This window comes from Schistocerca gregaria, chromosome 2 (assembly GCF_023897955.1).
Source record: "Schistocerca gregaria isolate iqSchGreg1 chromosome 2, iqSchGreg1.2, whole genome shotgun sequence".
NCBI lineage: Eukaryota > Metazoa > Arthropoda > Insecta > Orthoptera > Acrididae > Schistocerca > Schistocerca gregaria.
The window spans coordinates 184859930-184885530 of NC_064921.1; the positions used below are offsets into that span (position 1 = coordinate 184859930).

General features: G+C 43.2%; 1 protein-coding gene across 1 annotated transcript in view; it reads right to left on the reverse strand.

Annotated features, from left to right (window-relative positions):
• Positions 1-25601, reverse strand: part of LOC126336648 (probable G-protein coupled receptor CG31760) — a 1468739-nt gene that overhangs the window by 279208 nt on the left and 1163930 nt on the right. The window contains exon 5 of the mRNA XM_050000571.1: positions 12047-12419. Coding sequence (XP_049856528.1) covers positions 12047-12419 — 373 coding nt within the window. The remainder of the gene's footprint in view (positions 1-12046; positions 12420-25601) is intronic.

Sequence of the window (25601 nt, forward strand, 5' to 3'; positions counted from 1 at the left end):
CAGCAGTAGAGGGTAGGAGGAGTCGGGGCAGACCAAGGAGAAGGTACCTGGATTCGGTGAAGAATGATTTTGAAGTAATAGGCTTAACATCAGAAGAGGCACCAATGTTAGCACGGAACAGGGGATCATGGAGGAATTTTATAAGGGGGACTATGCTCCAGACTCAACGCTGAAAGGCATAATCAGTCTTAAATGATGATGATATATAAATGAACCATTCGTTTTCAGACATATAGTTTCGAGAGTGTTACATGTAGAAACATAATTAATGTATAAACAGAACCGAAAACTTACAGAGTTTGCATTGTTTACACCAGTTGACGTTACGAGTGTAGTGCGTTGACAAAATAGCGACAAAAAAAGACAAGAATTTTTATGTGTTGAGATATACGACATATTTATTTGTTATAAAAGTGCAGCGTGCATTAAAAAGGAATTTTGGAACAGGACCGCCATGTAAACAAAGCACTGTGCGTTTGTATTTACAATTTAGGCACTCCGGTTGTCTCTTTAAAGAGAAAACTATCTGTCGAACAAATGTGCCAGATGCAACCGTGGAGAAGGTGATGGAAAGTTTCGAACGCAGTCCAAAACAGTCAATAGTCAGCGAAAGCCACGGGTTTGGAATAGCCCAGAAAACAGCGTGGAAGAATTTGCGTCAGCAGCTGTAATATATTCAAACCGCATTGTCTGCGGCTCGTGTAGCAATGAAAACCGAAGGGTTATGAGCGAAGTCTTCACTTTTGCATGACAATGTAGGAGGACTTGAAGATGAACGTTTCGCCCCGAAGCTGACATTCGCCACATTGTGAGAGTGCGGGGGATGGAAAATCCTCAAGACATTGTAGCTCATGAACGAGATCTGCTGAAGTTTAATGTTTACTGTGCAGCGTCGCAGACGAAGCTCTAAGGAATATTCCTCTTCTAAGAGAATACTGTGACGGGTATCTCTTTCACTGATACGTTGTAGCTCTGGTTGTTTCCAAACTGACTGTTTTTTCCGACAATTTTACCTTCCAGCAAGACGTGGCAGCCCATCATTGGAGTGTCGATGAACTTCCACATGGCGGGATTGCGCGTCATGGCGAAGACGACGGGCCTCTGTTTCCTTGGCCCGCTAGGCCATCTAACCTAACACCTAGTGACTTTTTCCTTTGGGATACATTAAGAAATATGTTTACGTACCTCCACTGCCAAGAACAGGCCAGAGAGCGCATCAATACAGCTGTGGACGACTGAAAGGATGTTGGTACGTAAGGTATCGAACGAACTAGAGAGTCACACAAAATAGAACGGAAAATACAAACTTACAAATTTAGTAAGTTACGGTTGTATTCATGTATCAATAATTTTTTCAAGTAATGATTTGGAAAATATAGAGCTCTGGAAAAGAATCAATCATTCACAGTAATATAGTACTCCAGTCTATGTCTGCCGTTATACCTTTTACCTTCTCCAACTCTCTCAAGTGCACGAAAGTTACTCCTTGGTGGCTTAACACATGTTCTACAATACTGTCTCATCTACCTCTCAGTGCTTTCCACATGTTCCTTTCATCGCCAATTCTGCAAACAACCACTCTGTAGCTACCAGATGATGACGAGACCGCAGGACTGTGAAATGATTTAAGAGCAGATACAGCCGTCTGCACAGTCCTCTTTGAGCGTCTGCACGTTATTCCGTCGTTTACTGTCTGGTAAAATCATCACAAGATCAAAAACCATTGCAAGTTTATTTAAAGGTATATGTATGGTGCAAAAAGTGGTAACTGAATATAGAAATGTGTGAGGCCAACCACGTGATTCCTAAAAGGAATCGGTTAAAATAAGGCTACACAATAAGTCACACCAGACTAAACGCAGTCAATCCAACTAAATATCTAGGGACTACACTTTACACTACTGGCCATTAAAATTGCTACACCAAGAAGAAATGCAAATGATAAACGGGTATTCATTGGAGAAATATATTACACTAGAAGTGACATTTGATTACATTTTTACGCAATTTGGGTGCATAGATCCTGAGAAATCAGTTCCCAGAACAACCACCTCTGGCCGTAATAACAACCTTGATACGCCTGGGCATTGAGTCATGAAGAGTAGTGACTGGCGTATTATGACGAGCCAGTTGCTTGGTCACCATTGACCAGATATTTTCAATTGGTGAGAGATCAGGAGAATGTGCTGGCCAGGGCAGCAGTCGAACATTTTCTGTAACCAGGAAGGCCCGTACAGGACTTGCAACATGTGGTCGTGCATTATAATGCTGAAATGTAGGGTTTCGCAGGGAGCGAATGAAGGGTAGAGCCACGGGTCGTAACACATCTGAAATGTAACGTCCACTGTTCAAAGTGCCGTCAATCAAAACAAGAGGTGACCGAGACGTGTAACCAATGGCACCCCATACCATCACTTCGGGTGATACGCCAGTATGGCGATGACGAATACACGCTTCCAATGTGCGTTCTCCGCGATGTCGCCCAACACGGATGCAACCATCATGATGCTGTAAACAGAAACTGGATTCATCCGAAAAAATGGTGTTTTGCCATTCGTTCACCCACGTGCGTCGTTGAGTAGACCATCGCAGGTGCACCTGCTTGTGATGCAGCGTCGAGGGTAACCACAGCCATGGTCTCCGAGCTGATAGTCCATGCCGATGCAAACGTCGTCGAACTGTTCGTGCACATGTTTGTTGTATTGCAAACGTCCCAATCTGTTGACTCAGGGATCGAGACGTGACTGCACGATCAGTTATTGCCACACGGATAAAATGCCTGTCATCTCGACTGAGAGTGATACGAAGTCATTGGGATCCCGCACGGCTTTCCGTATTACCCTCCTGAACCCACCGATTCCATGTTCTGCTAACAGCCATTGGATCTCGACCAACGCGAGCAACAATGTCGCGATACGGTAAACCGCAATCGGAATAGGCTACAATCCAACTTTTATCAAAGTCGGAAAAGTGATGGTACGCATTTCTCCTGCTTACACGAGGCATTACAACAATGTTTCACCATGCAATGTCGGTCAAGTGCTGTTTGTGTATGAGAAATCGGTTGGAAACTTTCCTCATGTCAGCACGTTTTAGGTGTCGCCACCGGCCCCAACCTTGTGTGAATGCTCTGAAAAGCTAATTATTTGCATGTCACAGCATCGTCTTCCTGTCGGTTAAATTTCGCGTATGTAGCACATCATCCTCGTGGTGTAGCAATTTTAATGACCATTAGTGTAGAACAACAAAAAATGGAACACAACGTGTGTAGTCAAGATTGCGAACCAAAAACCGTGTTTCATAGGCAGAACCCTCAGAAGATACATGAGGTCTCTTAAAGAGAATGCCTACACTACGCGGGTCCTTGCTCTTGTGCAGTACTGTTGTGCGGTTTGGGATCCTTACTAGATCAGCTTGTTTTTTACTATCGTCAGCTGGAGGATAGAATATCACAAATATAATACACAAGATGCCTTCTGAGAAAATTTCATTCATCATCTTCCTCCTCCAAATGCGAAAACATTTTGTTGACGCCCACCTTCACAGGGAGAAATGATACTCATAATAAAATGAGAGCGTGTGGTGATTATATCGCGTGCTGTTGGAGAGAGTAATGGTAGAAAAATAGTCTGAAAGTGGTTCAATGAAACCTTCGCCAAGCACTTAAGCGTGAATTGCAGAGTAGTCATGTGAATGGCAGCATGAGCACTTTATGCATCTCACTGCGGTGGAAACGATACACTCGACCTGTGCAATAGTGCTCACATTTCCATTACACTTGAAACGCAACTTATATCCCAACCGCTTAATGTTACCGTTACAGATGGAGATACGCAAGTTACTCTGTCTCCAAATGTTCCTCAAAACCTGGAAATCCATTTCGCAAGCTCCGGGGAGAGAGATTAATAGCCCTCCGGCGGGAAGGTCGGACATTTCCTGGCTCGAGTTCTTCTCTAGATGACATTCCGATGGAAAATCCCATTTACTTTGGGGGCACAAGAGCTTTTTCCTCGCAGTAATCCATTTCACGCAAGACAGAGCGTCTAGATGAAAAACACGGCGGAAAATGCAGAGCTCCGATCGGCGACAGTCGATCTTTTTAACTTCAGGCAAAGTTCCGCAGAATTGTGGAGTTTGGTACTTAAGAGCCCAGATACGTATCAAGTGGCTGCGAAGAGTTACTCATGACTCCCCAGCCATCTCAGCGCGAAAGAGCAGGGCGATGAAAGGTGATGGTGTTAATTGCGACAGCGCCACGTGGGTGAGGAAGAACTCGAACGAACCCGTTTTATGAAATCATAACACCATTCCTCCGTTTTCTTATCTTGTGGCGGAAGCAATAATTGCTATGCAGTTTAAGGAGGCCACAACGTGGTTAAGGTCGAAAAAATCGATTTTCGGTTTTCATCATATTTCGATAGAGTAAGATTTTATTAAAGTACTCTGAAAAGTATTTTGCTGAAAATAAATTTTTTTTGAGCATTTAAAGAGCATTTTCCTACCACGTGTGTTTATGTGCCACGCCTACTTTTCTGTCATCCACTTTTCTGCATATATTTTAGATCGTTATATCCCTTACATTGCACGTTAGGGATTTTGTTTTACTCCCGAGTGTGTTGGCTGTCCTTGGAATCCAACGGTTGGTATTATTTTGTTTCTGCTGTTTGTAAACAACACGCTCTCAAACACGCTGTTAGTTTTGTTCAAATGCGATTGCGAGTAGTTGTTACAGGCAATTAGGAGAAATAAAGAAAATCTGGAGGCAATGAAGAGAAATGTTTGGGCCATATTCTTCCATAAGTCCTCTACTGATGATAAGCCATGTCATGGATTGTGTCCATCAGCAGAAAATTCGTAGTGCAAATACAATAGGGCTCAGGTAACAGGAAAATCTTATTCTCACCAGCATTCTCTTCCTGCTGCTGTTATTACAGCAATTAAACCTATTTTCAGATGCTTGGCTAATCCTGACCTTCTAAGGAAATATCTGCATGGGCAAACACTTCCTAAAACTGTATTTGTAGGCATGCATACAATGCAACTAGGAGTTCATGATGCTGTTATTTCATTCAATTGTGGTAATAATGGAAAGTGTTGGGTACTGAAAAAGCTTGGAATTAATCCTGGTGAAAATATGATCACTGGGCTGCAGCACTGCGAAAAAATGAGGACAGCCGATGCAGACAGGTCTTCATCAAATACGACTAAGAAAGCAAGACAAACATCCAGGAATGTGAAAAAGAAGCTGGAAGACCTGCTAGAGGCCAAAGAAGTGCCATCATATGCAGCAGGACAGTTTTAATTAACTGTAAGTAACAAATTTTAAAAGTTTTTTCTTTAAATTTAATTTCCCGCAAACTAAAATTTCCAGTACATGTGCCCCATTGTATTAGAAACTGTCATAGATAAATGAATAAAATTTTAAGAGACTCTGCATAACATAAAAAGCCACCTCCCGTACTACATTCATTATTCCCCCATTAGGAAGTTCACAAAAAATATTTTCTGCAGAAAAACTTAATATTTTTTGTTAATAAATTTAAAGAAGTATCTTCTTAAAACTATAAAATGGATAAAGTAGATTTTAGTACAGTTTACTCTATTAGCATCATGTGGCATACAGTAAAAATATTAAGGCCCTGCAGCAAATAGTTTTTTCAGAAATGGTTCAAATACTTGCCTAATTTAACATGGGTTAGATAGGGAGGGTGTGTTTCCCTTAAGTGTGAGTTATTTTACTTGACATTTAATGGTGATTAAGGGCAGATAAATGCGAGAACTGTAACACAACCACCTTAATATCTCTTGCACCCATGTTGCCGACAAGAATAGTACGCAGAACAATGGAAAAGAAAATTGAGGATCTGTCAGATTGCGCTAAGTTTGGATTTATGAAAGATAAAGGCACCACGGAGGTGGGTCAGTAGCCGACACAGCAGAAAGGACATCAGTGATAAAATTCGCTGAGGAAAGTGAGGAAAGAGGAGGGATATAGATGGAAGCATGGTGTGAGGAGAAACACTGTGACAAGTGTTGCAAGAGGGATGGATTTCATCATTGGGGAGAGGGGGCTAATTGAAATTCTGCTAGGAGAGGATGGATAAGGCATGAAAGTGTGTGGAAGGTGAAATATGGATATAATAGCGGAGGAGGGTATTGCATTGGTGATTAATGGGTGGGATATTGTGCCGTGACCAGGCTTTCCTGACATATGAGGGGAGTCTGTTGTCAAAAACATGACAAATCTTCATCAAGCACAAATAGAAAGTGATTTTTCTCGATCCACAAGAGATAGCAGCACGTTTGCTTTACGTCAAAGATGACTTGATGCTCGGAAACGCTGAGGTTTATCAGATCCACTGCGCGTGTGACTTTTCGTACATATTTCAGTTCAATACAAGTGCACGGAATACCATCAGCATACCTGGCCATTAAGGCCGAATAATTCGATCGTGCAAGGGCACTGAAACTACGGCGTCACTAAAGGAGGTATGAAAGTATCGAAATTCTATTGTTCATCTTTTTCCAACTCGGCGGTGAAAGAGGAAGCTGAAACTTATTTGGCGAAGAATTTAATTAACAGAGACATCAGTTTCAATTCGGACATATAATGGAATCCGATGCATTCTTTAATAAACTTTCAAAGACATCCCTCCAGTGCAGCTCATAATGATACGTTGCTATCCCAGCATGAATTATTCGCGTAGCCACAAATTCAGTTATGCATTCTTCTTTGCCGCCGATCTACGAGAGCTTGCTGAAAAGTAATACCTCCCAATTTTTACGTGAAAACTCTTATGGATTTTTAAATGAAACAAACGTTAATAACATTCTACGTTGTTGTCCTCCATGTTCGCATGTTTGCTGCCCTCTGTTGCTAGATGGCTTCGAACTGTAGCATGTGACAAGTCGGTGCATAACATAATTATTTCGGTGTGCGAGAAAAGTGTGCTGAAATAGAGTTTCGAATTCGAAAAGTTCGTCAAGACATGGAGCACCTGCTTCGTCATCAGGAAAATGATAGACCACACTCGTGCGCTGCAACATCAGTCGGATGTGTAGGGTTCACTGTCATCGATTATCCTCCAAGCAGTCCAAACTTGGCCCCATTAGATTTCCATCTGTTTCCAACACTTAAAGAACACCATTGAGGACTTCACTTTGATAGTGACGAAGTGATGCAAGCAGAGGTGAGATTATAGCTCCATCAGCCGAGTCAAAAACTCTACATTGATGGTATCAACAAACTGATCTCTCGTTGGCAGAACTGTGTTCGTCGCCAGGGTGACTATATTGAGAAATGAACATGTAGACATGAAGAACAGAGATGAGGAATCTTAATAAAATTCATTTTATTTAAAAAAAACTTTAAGAATTTTCATATAAAATATTCTGGGGCATTACTTTTCAGCATACCCTCGTACGTACCAGAGGCCGTATGCGTAGAGGGACAGTCAGTGGTTTTAAACGGATGGAGCGACTGCTGTAGCGACAGTCCGTAGGCTCAATCTGAAAATGACTGGAAGGTATAAGCCTAAAATATTACGAGAAAAATACAATTTATGCGGCTGCACCCGTAAAATTTAATGGATCAACTGAGCGGTAACGGTGGCAAGAGACGTTACGGACTGACGTGCTCTTTTACATTCAACGTATAGCTGCACTTATGCGCACACAGATTACTAAACGATCAATTTTTAATATAATTTTGAGGTTTCCAGGAAACTATACCAGTTTAACTGACAGCTAGTGAGTAGCTTTATGCGCCTGTACTCTGGCTGTTCTGCAGCGCTGGGTGACTTGGTTATTACAGATTAAACTGATTAAACTGTTAGCGAGTATTAGTACATCGACGTTCAGGCGTTTCGTAAGCGGTGTTACTGGAAACTTACTTTCCCAATAAAGTAGTGGTAATACTTCTACGGATAACAGCAGGTAGGTTAACACTGGAAAATACTTAAATGCTTAAAATACATGCCTACTCACTCTAACACAGGTAACGATATTCGTAACTGCACAGTAGAATTAGAAAATTATAAATAATCTCAGTCGACGGCCGCGATGGTCTCGCGGTTTTAGGCACTCAGTCCGGAACCGCACGACTGCTACGGTCGCAGGTTCGAATCCTGCCTCGGGCATGAATGTGTCTGATGTCCTTAGGTTAGTTAGGTTTAAGTAGTTCTAAGTTCTAGGGGACTGATGACCTCAGATGTTAAGTCCCATAGTGCTCAGAACCATTTGAAGCATTTTTTTTAAATAATCTCAGTCATAAGAGTGTCCACGAGTGGAGACAGACTTCCCCAGTGAGTCAGAAACTAAGTATTCCCAAATTTCTAATAAGGAGAAACGGTTTCTTTAAATTGCTACTCTTTACAAGTGTTTAGATAAAAAATCACTGCTAAATGCAGAAATCAGTTAAAACTTCTTTACTGCAGTTAATGGATTCGACCTGGAATCTCACCGACCGGAGTACAATTGGCTTCAGTGTCACACTTCGAGTCCCCAGAATGTGGTATCGCGGTCGCGTTCTCGTTTCCCAAGCACGGGGTCCCGTTTCCGATTCCCGGCGGCGATAGGGATTTTCACCTGCTCGAGGTGACTGAGTGTTTGTGTTGTCGTCATCACTTCATCATAATTCATGAAAGTGGAGAGTTTGGACAGAGCAAAGGTTGGGAATTTGTACAGGCGTTGATAAACTCGCAGTTGGGCGACCGACAAACCAAACATCTTCATCATCATCACTTCGTATTCAGCCCTGGTGATCGGCGAAGACGTGTCCGGAGACGCTCCGGAGAGCATTGCGTCACCAACTTGACCATAGCCTGCCGTAAGGCCTGGCAACCAGGAGTGTTCCGGCGTGTCATTTATTTTTACAGCAGGTCCCCCTTGGTTATCATCTGCACCGTCTTTACAGCCCGTCGACGTTATTTTACGTCCCGTTTTGATGGACTTCCCAACAAGGCATAATGGGCTTAGATTTCAGCACTATATTGCCCGCTGGCTAACAGCGAAAGTTTCTACTGCTTGTCTAATTCTTGTCAAACCGTTCTTTGGCCAGAAAGTTCGCCAGATACCCCCCGAATTGAGAACATTTGGAGCATTATAGGAAGGGCCCACAAACACAGCATGTTGTTTTCAATGGAGAGACGTCTACAGACGTTAAAGTAACCTCAGGCGTGCCACAGGTGAGTGTTATGGGACCATTGCTTTTCACAATAAATACACTCCTGGAAATGGAAAAAAGAACACATTGACACCGGTGTGTCAGACCCACCATACTTGCTCCGGACACTGCGAGAGGGCTGTACAAGCAATGATCACACGCACGGCACAGCGGACACACCAGGAACCGCGGTGTTGGCCTTCGAATGGCGCTAGCTGCGCAGCATTTGTGCACCGCCGCCGTCAGTGTCAGCCAGTTTGCCGTGGTATACGGAGCTCCATCGCAGTCTTTAACACTGGTAGCATGCCGCGACAGCGTGGACGTGAACCGTATGTGCAGTTGACGGACTTTGAGCGAGGGCGTATAGTGGGCATGCGGGAGGCCGGGTGGACGTACCGCCGAATTGCTCAACACGTGGGGCGTGAGGTCTCCACAGTACATCGATGTTGTCGCCAGTGGTCGGCGGAAGGTGCACGTGCCCGTCGACCTGGGACCGGACCGCAGCGACGCACGGATGCACGCCAAAACCGTAGGATCCTACGCAGTGCCGTAGGGGGCCGCACCGCCACTTCCCAGCAAATTAGGGACACTGTTGCTCCTGGGGTATCGGCGAGGACCATTCGCAACCGTCTCCATGAAGCTGGGCTACGGTCCCGCACACCGTTAGGCCGTCTTCCGCTCACGCCCCAACATCGTGAAGCCCGCCTCCAGTGGTGTCGCGACAGGCGTGAATGGAGGGACGAATGGAGACGTGTCGTCTTCAGCAATGAGAGTCGCTTCTGCCTTGGTGCCAATGATGGTCGTATGCGTGTTTGGCGCCGTGCAGGTGAGCGCCACAATCAGGACTGCATACGACCGAGGAACACAGGGCCAACACCCGGCATCATGCTGTGGGGAGCGATCTCCTACACTGGCCGTACACATCTGGTGATCGTCGAGGGGACACTGAATAGTGCACGGCACATCCAAACCGTCATCGAACCCATCGTTCTACCATTCCTAGACCGGCAAGGGAACTTTCTGTTCCAACAGGACAATGCACGTCCGCATGTATCCCGTGCCACTCAACGTGCTCTAGAAGGTGTAAGTGAACTACCCTGGCCAGCAAGATCTCCGGATCTGTCCCCCATTGAGCATGTTTGGGACTGGATGAAGCGTCGTCTCACGCGGTCTGCACGTCCAGCACGAACGCTGGTCCAACTGAGGCGCCAGGTGGAAATGGCATGGCAAGCCGTTCCACAGGACTACATCCAGCATCTCTACGATCGTCTCCATGGGAGAATAGCAGCCTGCATTGCTGCGAAAGGTGGATATACACTGTACTAGTGCCGACATTGTGCATGCTCTGTTGCCTGTGTCTATGTGCCTGTGGTTCTGTCAGTGTGATCATGTGATGTATCTGACCCCAGGAATGTGTCAATAAAGTTTCCCCTTCCTGGGACAATGAATTCACGGTGTTCTTATTTCAATTTCCAGGAGTGTATAAATGACCTAGTAGGTAGTGTCAGAAGGTGCATGCGGCTTTTCGCGGATGATGCTGTAGCACACAGAGAAGTTGAAGCATTAGAAAAATGCAGCGAAATTAAGGAAGATCTTCAGCGGATAGGCGCTTGGTGCAGGGAGTGGCAACTGATCCTTAACATAGACAAATGTAATTTATTGCGAATACATAGAAAGAAGGATCCTTTATTGTATGATTATATGACAGAGAACAAACACATTTAGCAGTTACTTCTGTAAAATATCTAGGAGTATGCGTACGGAACAATTTGAAATTGAACGATCGTATAAAATTAACTATTGGTTAGGCGGGTGCCAGGTTGAGATCCATTGGGAGAGTCCTTAGAATATGTAGTCCGTCAACAATGGAGGTGGCTTACAAAACACTCGTTTGACCTATACTTGTGTATTGCTCATCAGTGTGGGATCCGTACCAGGTCGGGTGACAGAGGAGATAGAGAAGATCCAAAGAAGAGAGGCGCGTTTCGTCACAGGTTTAGCGTGATAGCGTTACGGAGATGTTTAGCAAACTCAAGTGGCAGATCCTGCAAGTGAGGCGCTCCGCATCGTCGTTACCTTGCTGTTCAGGTTTCGAGAGGGTGCGTTTCTGGATAAGGTACTGATTATATTGCTTCCCACTACTTATACCTCTCGCGGAGATCACGAATGTAAAATTTGAGAGATTCGAGCGCGCATGGAGGCTATCCGGCAGTCGTTCTTCCCGAGAACCATACGCGATTGCAACAGGAAAGGGAGGTAATGACAGTGGCACGTAAATTGTCCTCCGCCACACACCGTTGGGTGGCTTGCGGACTATAAATGTAGATGTAGAAACCAGTTAGGAATTTTGTAGGTCTTCCGCGCCAATTGGACAGAGTTTGGCACGATATCCCTCAGGAAGACACTTGACATCTCTAGCAATCACTGCCAAACTGAATAACTGCTTGCATAAGAGCAGAGGTGGACCAAAGCGGCCTCGCTGAGTGGCCGCGCGGTTAGAGGTGCCATGTCACGAATCGTGCGACCCCTCACGCCGGAGGTTCGAGTCCTCCCTCGGGCATGTGTGTGTGTTTGTCCTTAGCGCAGGTTAGTTTAAGTTAGTTTAAGTAGTGTGTAAGACTGTGGACCGACGACCTCAGCAGTTTGGGCCCTTAGGAATTTACACACATTTGAACATTTGGACCAATGCTTTGTTGACTTGTTCAGTCTGTGAAGATCTTTCTCTTGAATAACTCATCCAATTTCCATTCTATTGGGCTAATTCCCTCATGGTGTGTCGTTTTTTTCTTAGAGTCTATATGTGAAGCACCATATGATTATTTTAGTGAGGCTCATGTAGGAAAACAACGCAGTGGTGGATGCTGTGCGCCACTGCAGACTCACCCCCGGTGCGACGAGGGCTGAATGGCGATGCTGTAGGAGACGAGCCAGAGGCGCACGTGGCACGAGTAGTAGGGGTAGGTCCACCAGCCGCGGTACGAGGCGTTCACGGGCGACGGCACGAACTTGGGCGAGCGGAGTGCGGGGCTGGAGGTGGCGTCCTCAAACCAGGGCAGGTGCGCGTCGGGACGCCGTCCAGCCACGGGGGCGGCGTCGTCGCGAGTCGGGCCCGCCAGCGCGGGCGCCGGGCCGCGGGCGCGTTGCCACGCTGACACCGCCAGCACCGAGCCGGAGGAGTCATCCAGCGACAGGAGCCGCGCCGCCACCACGTGCCGGTCCGACATCACAAGGCTGCGCACCAGCGCGTCCAGCAGACCTGTCAACAACGCAAAGTACTCCCTAGATCATCGCAGCCCGTCAACAGTCACCATGACACCACTAGCCCCGTGCCTGAGGCGTCGTCCAGCGCCGTCACCACATACCTGTTAGACATCACCAGCATATGCACCAGCGTATTCAGCACGCCTGCTAACAACGGCCATTAAAATTGATACACCACGAAGATGACGTGCTACTGACGCGAAATTTAACCGACAGGAAGAAGATGCTGTGATATGTAAATGATTAGGTTTTCAGAGCATTCACACAATGTTGGCGCCGGTGCCGACACCTACAACGTGCTGACATGAGGAAACTTTCCAACCGATCTCTCAAACACAAACAGCAGTTGATCTGCGTTGCCTGGTGAAACGTTGTTGTAATGCCTCGTGTAAGGAGAAGAAATGCGTGACATCACGTTTCCGACTTTGATAAAGGTCGAATTGTAGCCTATCCCGATTGCGGTTTATCGTATCGCGACATTGTTGCTCGCGTTGGTCGAGATCCAATGGCTGTTAGCAGAACATGGAATCGGTGGGTTCAGGACGGTAATACAGAAAGCCGTGCGGGATCCCAATGACCTCGTATCACTAGCAATCGAGACGACAGGCATCTTATCCGCATGCCTGTAACGAATCGTGCAGCCACGTCTAGATCCCTGAGTCAACAGATGGGGACGTTTGCAAGACAACAACAGTTCGACGACGTTTGCAGGAGCATGGACTATTATTATCTTGCAGACCATGGCTGTGGTTACACTTGACGCTGTAACACAGACAGGAGCGCCTGCGATGGTGTACTCAAAGACGAACCTGGGTGCACGAATGGCAAAACGGCATATTTTCGGATGACTCCAGGTTCTGTTTACAGCATCATGATGGTCGAATCCGTCTTTGGCGACATCTCGGTGAACTTAAATTGGAAACGTGTATTCGTCATCGCCATACTGGCGTATCACCAGGCATGATGGTATGGAGTCCCATTGGTTACACGTCTCGGTGACCTCTTGTTCGCATTGACGGCACTTTGAACAGTGGTCGTTACATTTCAGATTTGTTACGACCCTGCGAAACCCTACATTTCAGCAGGAAATTGCACGAGCGCATGTTGTATGTCCTGTACGTGCCTTTCTTGATACAGAAAACGTTCGACTGCTGCCCTGGCGAACAAATTCTCCAGATCTCTCCCCAATTGAAAACGTCTGGCCAATGGTGGCCGAGCAACTGGCTCGTCACTATACGCCAGTCACTACTGTTGATGAACTGTTGTATCGTGTTGAAGCTGCATAGGCAGCTGTACCACCTGTACTCGCCATCCAAGCTCTGTTTGACTCAATGCCCAGGCGTATCAAGGTCGTTATTACGGCCAGAGGTGGTTGTTCTGGTTACTGATCTCTCAGAATCTATGCACCCAAATTGGGTGAAGATCTAATCACATAACAGTGAAAAAAAAAAAAAAAAACGTTCAAAATGCTCTGCGCACTATGGGATTTAACTTCTGAGGTCATCAGTCCCCTAGAACCATGAACTAATTAAACCTAACTAACCTAAGGACAACACACACATCCATGCCCGAGGCAGGATTCGAACCTGCTAGTGTAGCGGTCTCTTGGTTCCAGACTGTAGCGCCTAGAACCGCACGGCCACTCCGGCCGGCACACATGTCAGTTCTAGTGTAATGTATTTGTCCCATGAATACCCGTTTATCATCTGTATTTCTTCTTGGTGTAGCAATTTTAATGGCCAGTAGTGTAGTCTCTAAGTCATCACACCCTGCAAGCAACCAATCACTATGACACCGCCAGCATCAAGCCTCAGGCGTCATCCATGCAACAGCGGCTACGCTGTCACCTCGGGCCGGTCCTACATCACAAGGCTGCGTACCACCAGGCCAGCCAGGAAAACAGAGTAGTTCCTAAATGATCATGTGCCAGTCAAAAATTACCTGACTGCACCCCAGTGTATCCAGCAGGCGTACCAACGACATAGGTTAGTCCCCAAGGCATTATAGCCTGCCAACTTACACAGTCACCACTGACGCGGCGACATCTCCAGCAAAGAACGGAACAACGTATTGAGGCAGAGTAGCTTTCTTTCGCGGGTGATTCTGCTATACCGTCGGCAACTGTAGTAGATAAAGAAACTCAAGTCAGATTCTTGGGAGAGATACCTCATAGAACAAGTTTAAGAATCTGCGAAGAAAGTTAAATTTCTCACTACCACAAAAAAGGCACAAAAGTTTTAGATGGAAACAAAAATTAAATACAGAAGACGGGCAGTTCGAGTATCTAGCAGAAAGAATTGTTCAAAAACTGTAAGAAAAATCACCATACATAAATGGATACACAAAACAGAAACAGCGTTCGTAATAACTAACAACGTATACGACAGAAAGAGCTCATCATCAAGTGCAAAACCGAAGTGGAACCTGAATGCATCTAGGCAATATTCCTGGCACTGGATCATTAAAGAGACAGTTCAGAAATATCAGGGAAAATAATTATGAGAAGACTTTCCGGTCCATCAGCAAATCGCCAACTTCATTCACATTTTGTTCGTCCCCACATCTAATCACGTGAAGTCGTTTCTGCCATTCTGTGACTTCCTCACGTTGACTCTTACTACTCCGTTGATAACATACAAGCGACTGTCACATACACACAATTTCATGACCATGAATTACATCAGGGGTGGTGCGTTACATGATCGCCTCGTATTAGCTTTACGCCTTCTACCGCGCCGCAAAGCTACCAGTAAGCTTTTTTTAAGGGGTGTCTTTGAATGATGAACTTACTTTAAAAGTGATTTTCATCCTACAAGATCACTTGACTTCCGCCTCAATTGGGAAGGGCACTCTTCCGATTTTGCATGACGACGTTACTTTACTGGTGGCTGTCATCGTACAAGGTCATTTGACTTCCACCTCAAGAAGGGCATTCTTCATATACATCTGCACGGGATCTGAATTACCCGTTCTTAGATTTTTCGGAAATTGTTGGGTTCCGTGCTTGATACATACAAGAAAATTCCGTATTTTTGGGTGATTTAACGATTTCACCAGGTGTCATAGGGACCTGCATTAATACCTTTGACTTCGATAGTTCGAAAACGGAAGAGTAATGACCTGAACCTCTTTAAAACAGTTACTTTAGAATGGCACGTGACAAGTATCCAAAGCTCGTAGAAAATAGTGGGTTATTTTTCTTCACTGTGCCACAGATTACCCCAAAGTAGTAGCATAACACACACATGCCATATTAATTCTCATAAAGTCGCCTATTGACGGTTTAAACCTTTGAAACGAGTGGAAATAAATAAACAATCACTGGAAACAGTAAATTGTTGTTTCATTATACTCTATGAAATTTTCGAATGCATTGTCTTGCCAGTCCTTGTAAGCTACGACCGACGGAACACCAAAGTATTTTCGAGTGGTCGATAGCGACAAGGTTCACGGAATGAATGGTGAACTAATACAAATATCTGACCACAGCATATGTCGTTAATAACGGGGATCAGTCCTTCCTTATATTCTCGCATTTCCAGACAGCTATACACCAGAGAACACGCTGTTGTCACATTATCTGTGTACTTATTGTGATGGCACTGAAAATAAGCATTGCTGGATAGGTAGAAGATGTCTGCTTCATGATCTGTGTCGATACTCGAGCTAGACGGAAACGCTCAATCCTTGTCTGTGTTGGGCACGGGTGCAAAACGTGGGATGTAGGACTTTTATATCTCGTCACAGTCACCTAAGGAACACGCACAAAGAAAAAAGTGTCTCGTTGCTCTGACCTGAACCAAAAGGTATGGACCTTCACCAGCTTTTTTGCATACTCACTGTTAATTTTATGCTTTTAACTTTTATATCTGTAAGATTCTCCACGTAGTGAAACTTTATACTCATTAAGGGGGGACGCTGATGAAAACCACACACTATTTCAAAAATGCACCAAATCCACAGTTTTGGACATATGGCCATGAAATTTTGTACCACACTTTACATGAAAGTAATACATTTATATATTCAACTTTTTTGAATGAAATTTAAGTTCTATTTTAAAGAATAATCTACGTTCCTTTTTATCAGAAAGTATTCAACAGATTCCTACAAAAATTTCTGCGTCTCATCTCTCTATATGCTGTAAACTTCTCTCATGACGGTTTTGGAATATGTCAAATAGGAGAATTTTCATAGTTTTTAATTATAATTCCACAAGTACAATTTTAAATTCATGCAAAATTCCAAGCACTTTGCCCCATATCTCAGTTTGCAATCAGAACTTCAAAATTTGCTCTTGAGGCTACGTTTATTAGGCTTATAGAAGTATGTGTAATAAATGTCATAGTTCTAGCATTCATAGAGTCTGAGTAAAAGGTGCATAAACTTTAAAAAGCAAACTTTTCAGGAAACGCAATTTAAAGTTCAACCTAACTTTTTTCTTCACATCACTTCTTCAGCAGGCACCACATTTGTACTGTGGGTCATCTTTCCCGTCAAGGCTTCTCTTCTGGTTTCTTGTTGTCTGTCTTCTTTCCTTTACCAGGTCTTCAACTGACTTTTTAGCTACAGAGACGCGCTGTAAATCTATTTTTCTCAGGATGTCTTGGGTAAAATTTCCTATCTTGAAGCCCATTCTTTCTAATACCTTCATCTTCCTTGCGTTCCCATCATTAAATAGAATAACTGCATCATAAGTTGCAATTCTGACAACTGTAGCAGATGCAAATGTGTTTTTAGGGCATCGTTTCCATATGAGTTTATAAGATACGGAACAGAGTCAAAGATGATCTATAAAACCAAAGAGTATGTATCACGGCCTTCTAGATGTATCCCACACACGTTTGGTTGAAAGTAATACACAGAATCGTTGTTCACTGAGCTGGTATTGAAGTGCTGCTTCAAAACGTGGGCGTGGCAGGGAGGCCGCGTCACATTTTCAATTAATGTTCAGGCACTGCTAATGCGCTTTCAACATTGAAACTTTGGGAACTTATTGTCCATGAACTGTATTAACAAATAAAAAATAAATCGATAGTTGATTTTTTGGTCAGTTTCATCAACATCCCCCATTAACGACTAGGTGTCACCATTACATGTACCATTACTTCATATGAAACTAATGTGTTTTAGAATTCCTACGTGTGTAATTACATACGTTATATACAATCCCTATAAACACCACAAATTTAATCTGCTGTTATATTATTGTAAATTTTTCATCTCAGTCTTTTGGATATCCAATGTTCTACACAACCTTCGAACTAAGTGGTACCAGTATGTATGTTAACCAAGTTACCATTTTACTGAATATAACCTGACTGTTCCCTAAATGCACTAAACATTGTCTGAAGCTGGCCCTAATAATGTCACGGCTTACCTGTGCGACAACAGACATCTGAACTCTGCTAACCAATGCAATTATAGTATTCTACAACACTATAAACTGTAGGAAACCATGCTACTTGCTATATAAAATAAATCTTGCAGAGTGAAATGCAACAGTATTATGCACCCGAAGGTCTCTTATTAATACATGGATATCGCGAGCAGCAATGTGACTCCGAACAGTTTTAATTTACAAACTCTTGAATATTGAGTGGGTTTAAAAATGAAGCCTTGAAATCTATTGCAATTCCGTTCTGTATTCACCAGCAGAAATTAGAAGACATGAACATACATTCATCACTGGATATCATTATTAACACAGTAATTTGGAAATAAAGAGTAAGTTTACGAAATTAATTCTGTAAACAAAATTTTAATGAAATTAATTCTTTAAACAAAATTTAAATTCAGTGCTTTGAAGGAAAGATAGGTAAAGAGTAATATTATAGCACATAATTTTTTTTCTAGTAAGTTTTTCGCCATTCTTTATCTTCGATTGTCGATCAAGGTGGATTCCGAAGTCGCTGGCGCGCGTAGATCAAATATCGCTGTGGTCATTTTCGTTCTCCTCGCTGACTATTAGAAATAGTAAAAGACACAACGGCCATTTTATGAACCCAGTTCTTGCGACAGCCCTCTTCCGCAATGGATTTTGCTTAGACTTCACTGCAGCATTAGTGCTTATCGAGTCGATTAATTGGAATAAATCTTGAGAACTATTTAATGGCCCAAGTTCAGCCCCTCATCGTGAGAGTAGTTGAGCGAAAGCATTCGAAGGTAACGGAACTGCTAAATCAGTAACAGAATCCATAATGGGAGCTTATTTATAACTGTGAATTATTTACCGATCCTCATCACTTAAGTACTTAAGAAATTAAGTATAGCTACCTCGGTTGCACACAATTGTTGTTAAATTGACCATGGTTTCGATAGCACTAAGGCGGTCTTCAACAGAATAAAAATTACATTGGATTACCCAGAAAATATAACGACATGGCTCAAAAATATAATATACTTAATAGGATTACTTCCACAAAATGTATAAACAGAGTACATGTAATCACATCACTGGTGAAAACATCCGAGAAAAATGCTCTGGTGTTATAGAAATAGTCACAAGAATAAAAATTAAATTGTAAAAATGTAACACGTTTGCAACTGTAATAAAATGTTCCATCGAAATAACAATCGCGAGCTCGCTTAGTGCCAAGCACTGCATCAAATAACCGCTACCGTCAAAATAGACGGCTAAAATGCCAAGGCACCCACAAGCTGGACACGAAAGCAAATTAGCGTCATCTAGCAAAAAGTGATCGAATCACAGACAAGAGCAAATGACGCACAGCAGAGACAATTTTAAACGTTACAGGCAACAACAGGGACCAGTGCATGGAAGTTACAACATACCGTAACGGTTTTATTTTACAAAAGAATGTACATACAAAAGAATATACATAGAAAATATGAAAATGTAAAAGAAAACGGCGTTTAAGAGTCTACATTGAGGAGAGTATCGCCATTCATACCATTTTTAGATTATCGGCTCTATACCTAGACAAAAGTTTTTGTTGCGTAATTGCAACTGTTCGTTAAGTATAAGACCGTAGCTCAAAGATAGTTGTTTAAAAACCTCTAACTCTTGTAAGATGTTAAGCATAAATCATTTTTTCTCCGAGTACAAGACCTGCACGTCTTTTCACATCTTTAGGATTATATCCTGTGATTAACAAATGGTCAGCGAAAGTTGAATTGTGACCACTGGTGCTTTTTTTTCCTTTTTTTTTGCCTAGAAGCTGTTCCTTGAAATTTTTCGAATAGCTCGGCCTGATTGGCCTACGTAATAGGCGAGACGGTTGCCGCAAATAATTGTATAGACACCAGAATTCTGCATGGGGACAACGTAGGTTTCAAGTTATGTATAATGTTACTTTTTAAAGAATTATTAGTGGAGAAGATTACTCTACAGCTATAATTATTTTTAAGCATACCAAGAAATGGTATAAAGAAGATTTTTTCATTTCATTAGGTTCGTTATTAGCAAGGTCTCTCTTATTGGTTTTCCTGTTAAGAATACTATCTACTATAGAGGGATTATAGCCATTATTGGCAACAGCAGTTTTAATCAGATTGATTGCAGAATTGAGTTTTTTAGAAGAAAGGCGGGGTGGAGGTGGCTCTGTGAATAACTGAATGAAAAAAGGCTATCTTACGAGAATGAGGGTGTACTGAAGTGACTGGTATGATATGATCAGAACTCGTTTCCTTACGGAAGACCATGCTTGAGTCACCTCGGTTGCAAAAAATTGTCAATTTGACAACAATTTTGTGCAAGCGAGCTGACTATATATATATATATTTTGTAATTAAGTTAAAGCACGGTTGCTGGACCTCAGCCAATAAAAAAACTTAATACTTAAGAAATACTAATTACTTCAAAATATTGATGCAGGCCCCGTGATCTTATCTGGAAAGATAGAATTTGAGATTCGCCATTCAGATTAATTTTTATTATTCTGATCGATGAACGTTCCACACGTGCTAAATCTAAACGTTCAAATTGTTTTGTTTAAGGCCTACAATAATTTAAAAAGTTGTCCAATACAAGTTGGTGCCGGGAAAGACGGATGTTACTGCCTTACTGAATGCTAGATCTCGGAAACAGAGGCGCGCGGACTGGCCGTGCGGTTTGAGGCGCCATGTCACGGACTGCGCTGCTCCTCCCGCCGGAGGTTCCAGTCCTCCCTCGGGCATGGGTGTGTGTGTTGTTAGCAAAAGTTAGTTTAAGTAGTGTGTAAGGCTGGGGACCGATGACCTCAGCCGTTTGGTCCCTCAGGAACTCACACACATTTGAACATTTGAACATTCGGAAACAAAGCACAGTTCTCGGCAAGCGTTATTGTAATGTAACACTTTTCTGAATTCATGCATATTATTAAGTGGTTAAACCGACAGTGTTACCGAAGATGCAAAACTGAAAATGCTTCCTAACCGTGGCAATCCAACTTTTGCAATGCTGCCGCACGCAAAGGTATATCCAGATATTGCCTTATTTACTATTTTCGCAGCTACAGCAACATAATTCCAAAATCAGGCCACCAAATCAAGTTTAGACCAACTGTCGACACAAAGTTCTCAGCAGTGGACAGACTACTCGACATCAACACAAACTTTGGAATCCAGTTTCTCGTTTATACAAAGACTTGGAAAAGTACTTTCTATGGTAAATATGGCAAATATCATAGACAGAACCACAGTCTAACACAACAGTCGCGACTCTACGACTCTTTTTTGTTACCCACAGAGTTAGCACCGCACCAAGCGGTCAGCAAGTGGCGCTCCTGATTACGATATCGGATGAGAGCGAGTGCTAACGTTTACAGTGATTTCTAAGATAGTTTGTACATTAAGGTGTATTAGTAGTGCCGCAACAATTGACAATAACTAAAAATAACGTCACGTTTGTCATTATTTAGTTTCCTAAGGACCCTGACAAGTACGAAGCAGTACATTACAGGCCAGTCAGTTTACGATTCACTTGTAATGTACAGGCATTTCCTGAATAATGTCGTTTTTCTTTAGTAACAAAAAATTGTTAGTAAACATCAGACAAACTGACCTCTTTGTAATACCTACATTATTTAACGTTCCAAATAACCCACCACAACTGTACCTTAAGGGAATCCCACATACACGTGATAAAAATCGACAAAATAAACAGAAATATTTCCCAACACGGAAGAAACAAATTCCACATTTTGTTGTGAAATCTGAGAGCCATAAATGGCAGGAATCTTCAATACGCTCGCCTTTGAAGCAATAATAATTACATTTACAAAAATATTCGCCTATTAGAAAGTCGAGTGAAGTGCAAGAATAGTCGAATCATTGTACTCTACAAAAATACAACTAGTTCGTTAATTAAGCAGAAAAATATTTGAAAACAAACGTTATCCTTGGGCCGTTTTTGACTTACTCAATGCTTTTCAACGCTGCAGTGCCGCCCCAGCTGTCAAACGATAACAACTTGCGCTTCAGAGTGTCGTGGCTGCATGTATTAGACTCTGGACAGAACTATCGCTTCGCCTAATGTAGGAGCCTTAAACACTACATGACTGCAAACTTCTTGAATTCAATTTTAAATGACGCTGCATTTATAGGTGAAGGAGTGGTGTATTTCTCGAAAGAGTTCATAAAAATAAAAGTTGTGCTTGAGGCGTGTGTGGCTTGTGTTCATGCCGCTTGGTCTTTGGCATTTCGTCTCATCGAGTGGCGTCTTCTTTCTTCCTTACTTACGGGCGTAACCAAGTTGCTGGCTTGCCTCCTTGAGTGGCAGCACCAGTGCCTATCTTTGGTGTGACCGATAGTATTTTCCGGGTGGTGGTGGTGTGTGTGGTGGTCAGTCGGTTGGGACAGAGCAGAGAGGAAGTCTCCGCGGCGCGAGACCAGGCCAGTACTGCTGGCAGTGTGCACGCACTGTTGAATCGTGAGGCGCTGGCTGCGAGAGTGACAAAGTTCGTTGCCCACCGAACCTGGATGCTGAAGTTGAGTGATCAAGTAACCAATTATGAAACCTCAACTACTGGGACATCTCTTCGTTCATTTGCGGGTTGTTGCTCCCTGGGACGTTTGGGCTAGCAGCAATGTGTTGGAGTCGGCGAAATGTTGCAGCCGTCTTCCTATATTGCGATTAATTATTAAATTGACTGTCACTTGCCAATGAAGTGTACCGGCGGTATTTTCTGCCCTGTGGCCGTTAATGCCCAGTTACCTGCCCCGGACGCGAGCATAATTTTCCGGCAGTGCGCCTTTCCTCGTCGTGTTGATGCTGTCCGGCACGGCGTGTAGTTCGACAGTCTTTTACGTTGTTTGGTTCATGTTTTGCTTACAGTGGTTATTCTTCCCTTGGCTGTTTTTAGACGCCAATTTCTGAAGTCTTAGTGTTGTTATTATCCTTGTCCTCGGCCGAGAGTTTCCATCGTTGTGCCGTTGATCGAACGGAAGGGAACTAGTTAAATTGTTGGTCGGTCCTTGGGCCGTCCCTAGTTTGGGGTGCCATCCTATTATTTAACTTTATCTCTTGGCTGCCTGTCTCACCTCACCTTACGTTTGAGCAACCTTGTCAGGCCGACCCTTGGACCACTTCTGAGCACCACTTGTTCTGTATGTTTTAGATTCTGATTTTAATTTTAGTTTGAAGTATTGAGTGAGGTCTTCGGACTTGTATTAATTCAGTTCTTTTTAAATTTTGCATACAGGCCTTCAGCCATGTCAAATAGAAATTTTGAAGATTGGTTTTATTTTTTTTAAATATTTTTTCCTTAAAATTTGTTCTATCTGAAATTGTTTGTAATCCAGACCCTAAGCCGTTAGTTTTTCGTGGTGTTATGTCTGGCCTTCATCCAAGGGTTTACGTGTACCTCTTTTAATAAGGCATTTAGACGTCCGTGTGGTCTATGGGTAGCGTCTTTGATTCATAATCAAAAAACGTCTTCGGTTCCGGGTTCGATACCCGCCACTGCGTAAATTTTGATAAATAATAAGCATTGGCGGCCCAAGACTTCCGGCATAAGAAGTCAGCCTCATTCCTGCCAACGGCCTTGTCAAAGAGGGCGGTGGGCGGATAGAGGTTCAGGGCACTCTCTTGTCCTAGGGGTGGGAAATTGCCCCTAAAGGCGGAAGAATCAGCAATGATCAACGACATGAGGATGCAGAAGGCAATGGAAACCACTGCATTAAAGACACGTAACGTGTATCCACAGGACATGTGGCCTGTAGTTGAAGAAGTGTCATGATGATCTCTCCATTGGCAAAAGATTCCGGAATAGTCCCCCATTCCGATCTCCGGGAGGAGACTGCCAAGGGGGAGGTTACCATGAGAAAAAGATTGAATAATCAACGAAAGGATAATGTTCTACGAGTCAGGGCGTGGAATGTCAGAAGCTTGAACGTGGTAGGGAAACTAGAAAATCTGAATGCAAAGGCTCAATCTAGATATGGTAGGGGTCAGTGAAGTGAAGTGGAAGGAAGAGAAGGATTTCTGGTCAGATGAGTATCGGGTAATATCAACAGCAGCAGAAAATGGTATAACAGGTGTAGGATTCGTTATAAATAGGAAGGTAGGGCAGAGGGTGTGTTACTGTGAACAGTTCAGTGACCGGGTTCTTCTAATCAGAATCGACAGCAGACTAACACCAACAACGATAGATCAGGTATACATGCCGACGTCGCAAGCTGAATATGAACATATAGAGAAAGTGTATGAGGATATTGAAAGGGTAATGCAGTATGTAAAGGGGGACGAAAATCTAATAGTCATGGACGACTGGAATGCAGTTGTAGGGGAAGGAGTAGAAGAAAAGGTTACAGGAGAATATAGGCTTGGGACAAGGAATGATAGAGGAGAAAGACTAATTGAGTTCTGTAACAAGTTTCAGCTAGTAATAGCGCATACCCTGTTCCAAAATCACAAGAGGAGGAGGTATACTTGGAAAACGCCCGGAGATACGGGAAGATTTCAATTAGATTACATCATGGTCAGACAGAGATTCCGAAATCAGATACTGGATTATAAGGCGTACCCAGGAGCAGATATAGACTCAGATCATAGTAGTTATGAACAGTATGCTGAAGATCAAGACATTAGTCAGGAAGAATCAATACGCAAAGAAGTGGGATACAGAAGTTCTAAGGAACGACGAGATACGTTTGAAGTTCTCTAACGCTATAGATACAGCAATAAGGAATAGCGCAGTAGGCAACACAGTTGAAGTGGAATGGACGTCTCTAAAAAGGGCCATCACAGAAGTTGGGAAGGAAAACATAGGTACAAAGAAGGTAGCTGCGAAGAAACCATGGGTAACAGAAGAAATACTTCAGTTGATTGATGATAGGAGGGAGTACAAACATATTCCGGGAAAATCAGGAATACAGAAATACAAGTCGCTGAGGAATGAAATAATTAGGAAGTGCAGGGAAGCTAAGACGAAATGGTTGCAGTAAAAATGTGAAGACATCGAAAAAGATATGATTGTCGGAAGGACAGACTCAGCATACAGGAAAGTCAAAACAACCTTTGGTGACATTAAAAGCAACGGAGATAACATCAAGAGTGCAACGGGAATTCCACTGTTAAATGCAGAGGAGAGAGCAGATAGGTGGAAATAATACTTTGAAACCCTCTATGAGGGTGAAGATTTGTCTGATGTGATAGAAGAAGAAACAGGAGTCGATTTAGAAGAGATAGGGGATCCAGTATTAGAATCGGAATTTAAAAGAGCTTTGGAGGACTTACGGTCAAATAAGGCAGAAGGGTCAGATAACATTCCATCAGAATTTCTAAAATCATTAGGGGAAGTGGCAACAAAACGACTATTCACGTTGGTGTGTAGAATATATGAGTCTGGCAACATACCATCTGACTTTCGGAAAAGCATCATCCACACAACTCCGAAGACGGCAAGAGCTGACAAGTGCGAGAATTATCGCACAATCAGCTTAACAGCTCATGCATCGAAGCTGCTTACAAGAATAATATACAGAAGAATGGAAAAGAAAATTGAGAATGCGCTATGTGACGATCAGTTTGGCTTTAGGAAAAGTAAAGGCACGAGAGAGGCAATTCTGACGCTACGGCTAATAATGGAAGCAAGGCTAAAGAAAAATCAAGACACGTTCATAGGATTTGTCGACCTGGAAAAAGCGTTCGACAATATAAAATGGTGCAAGCTGTTCAAGATTCTGAAAAAAGTAGGGGTAAGCTATAGGGAGAGACGGGTCATATACAATATGT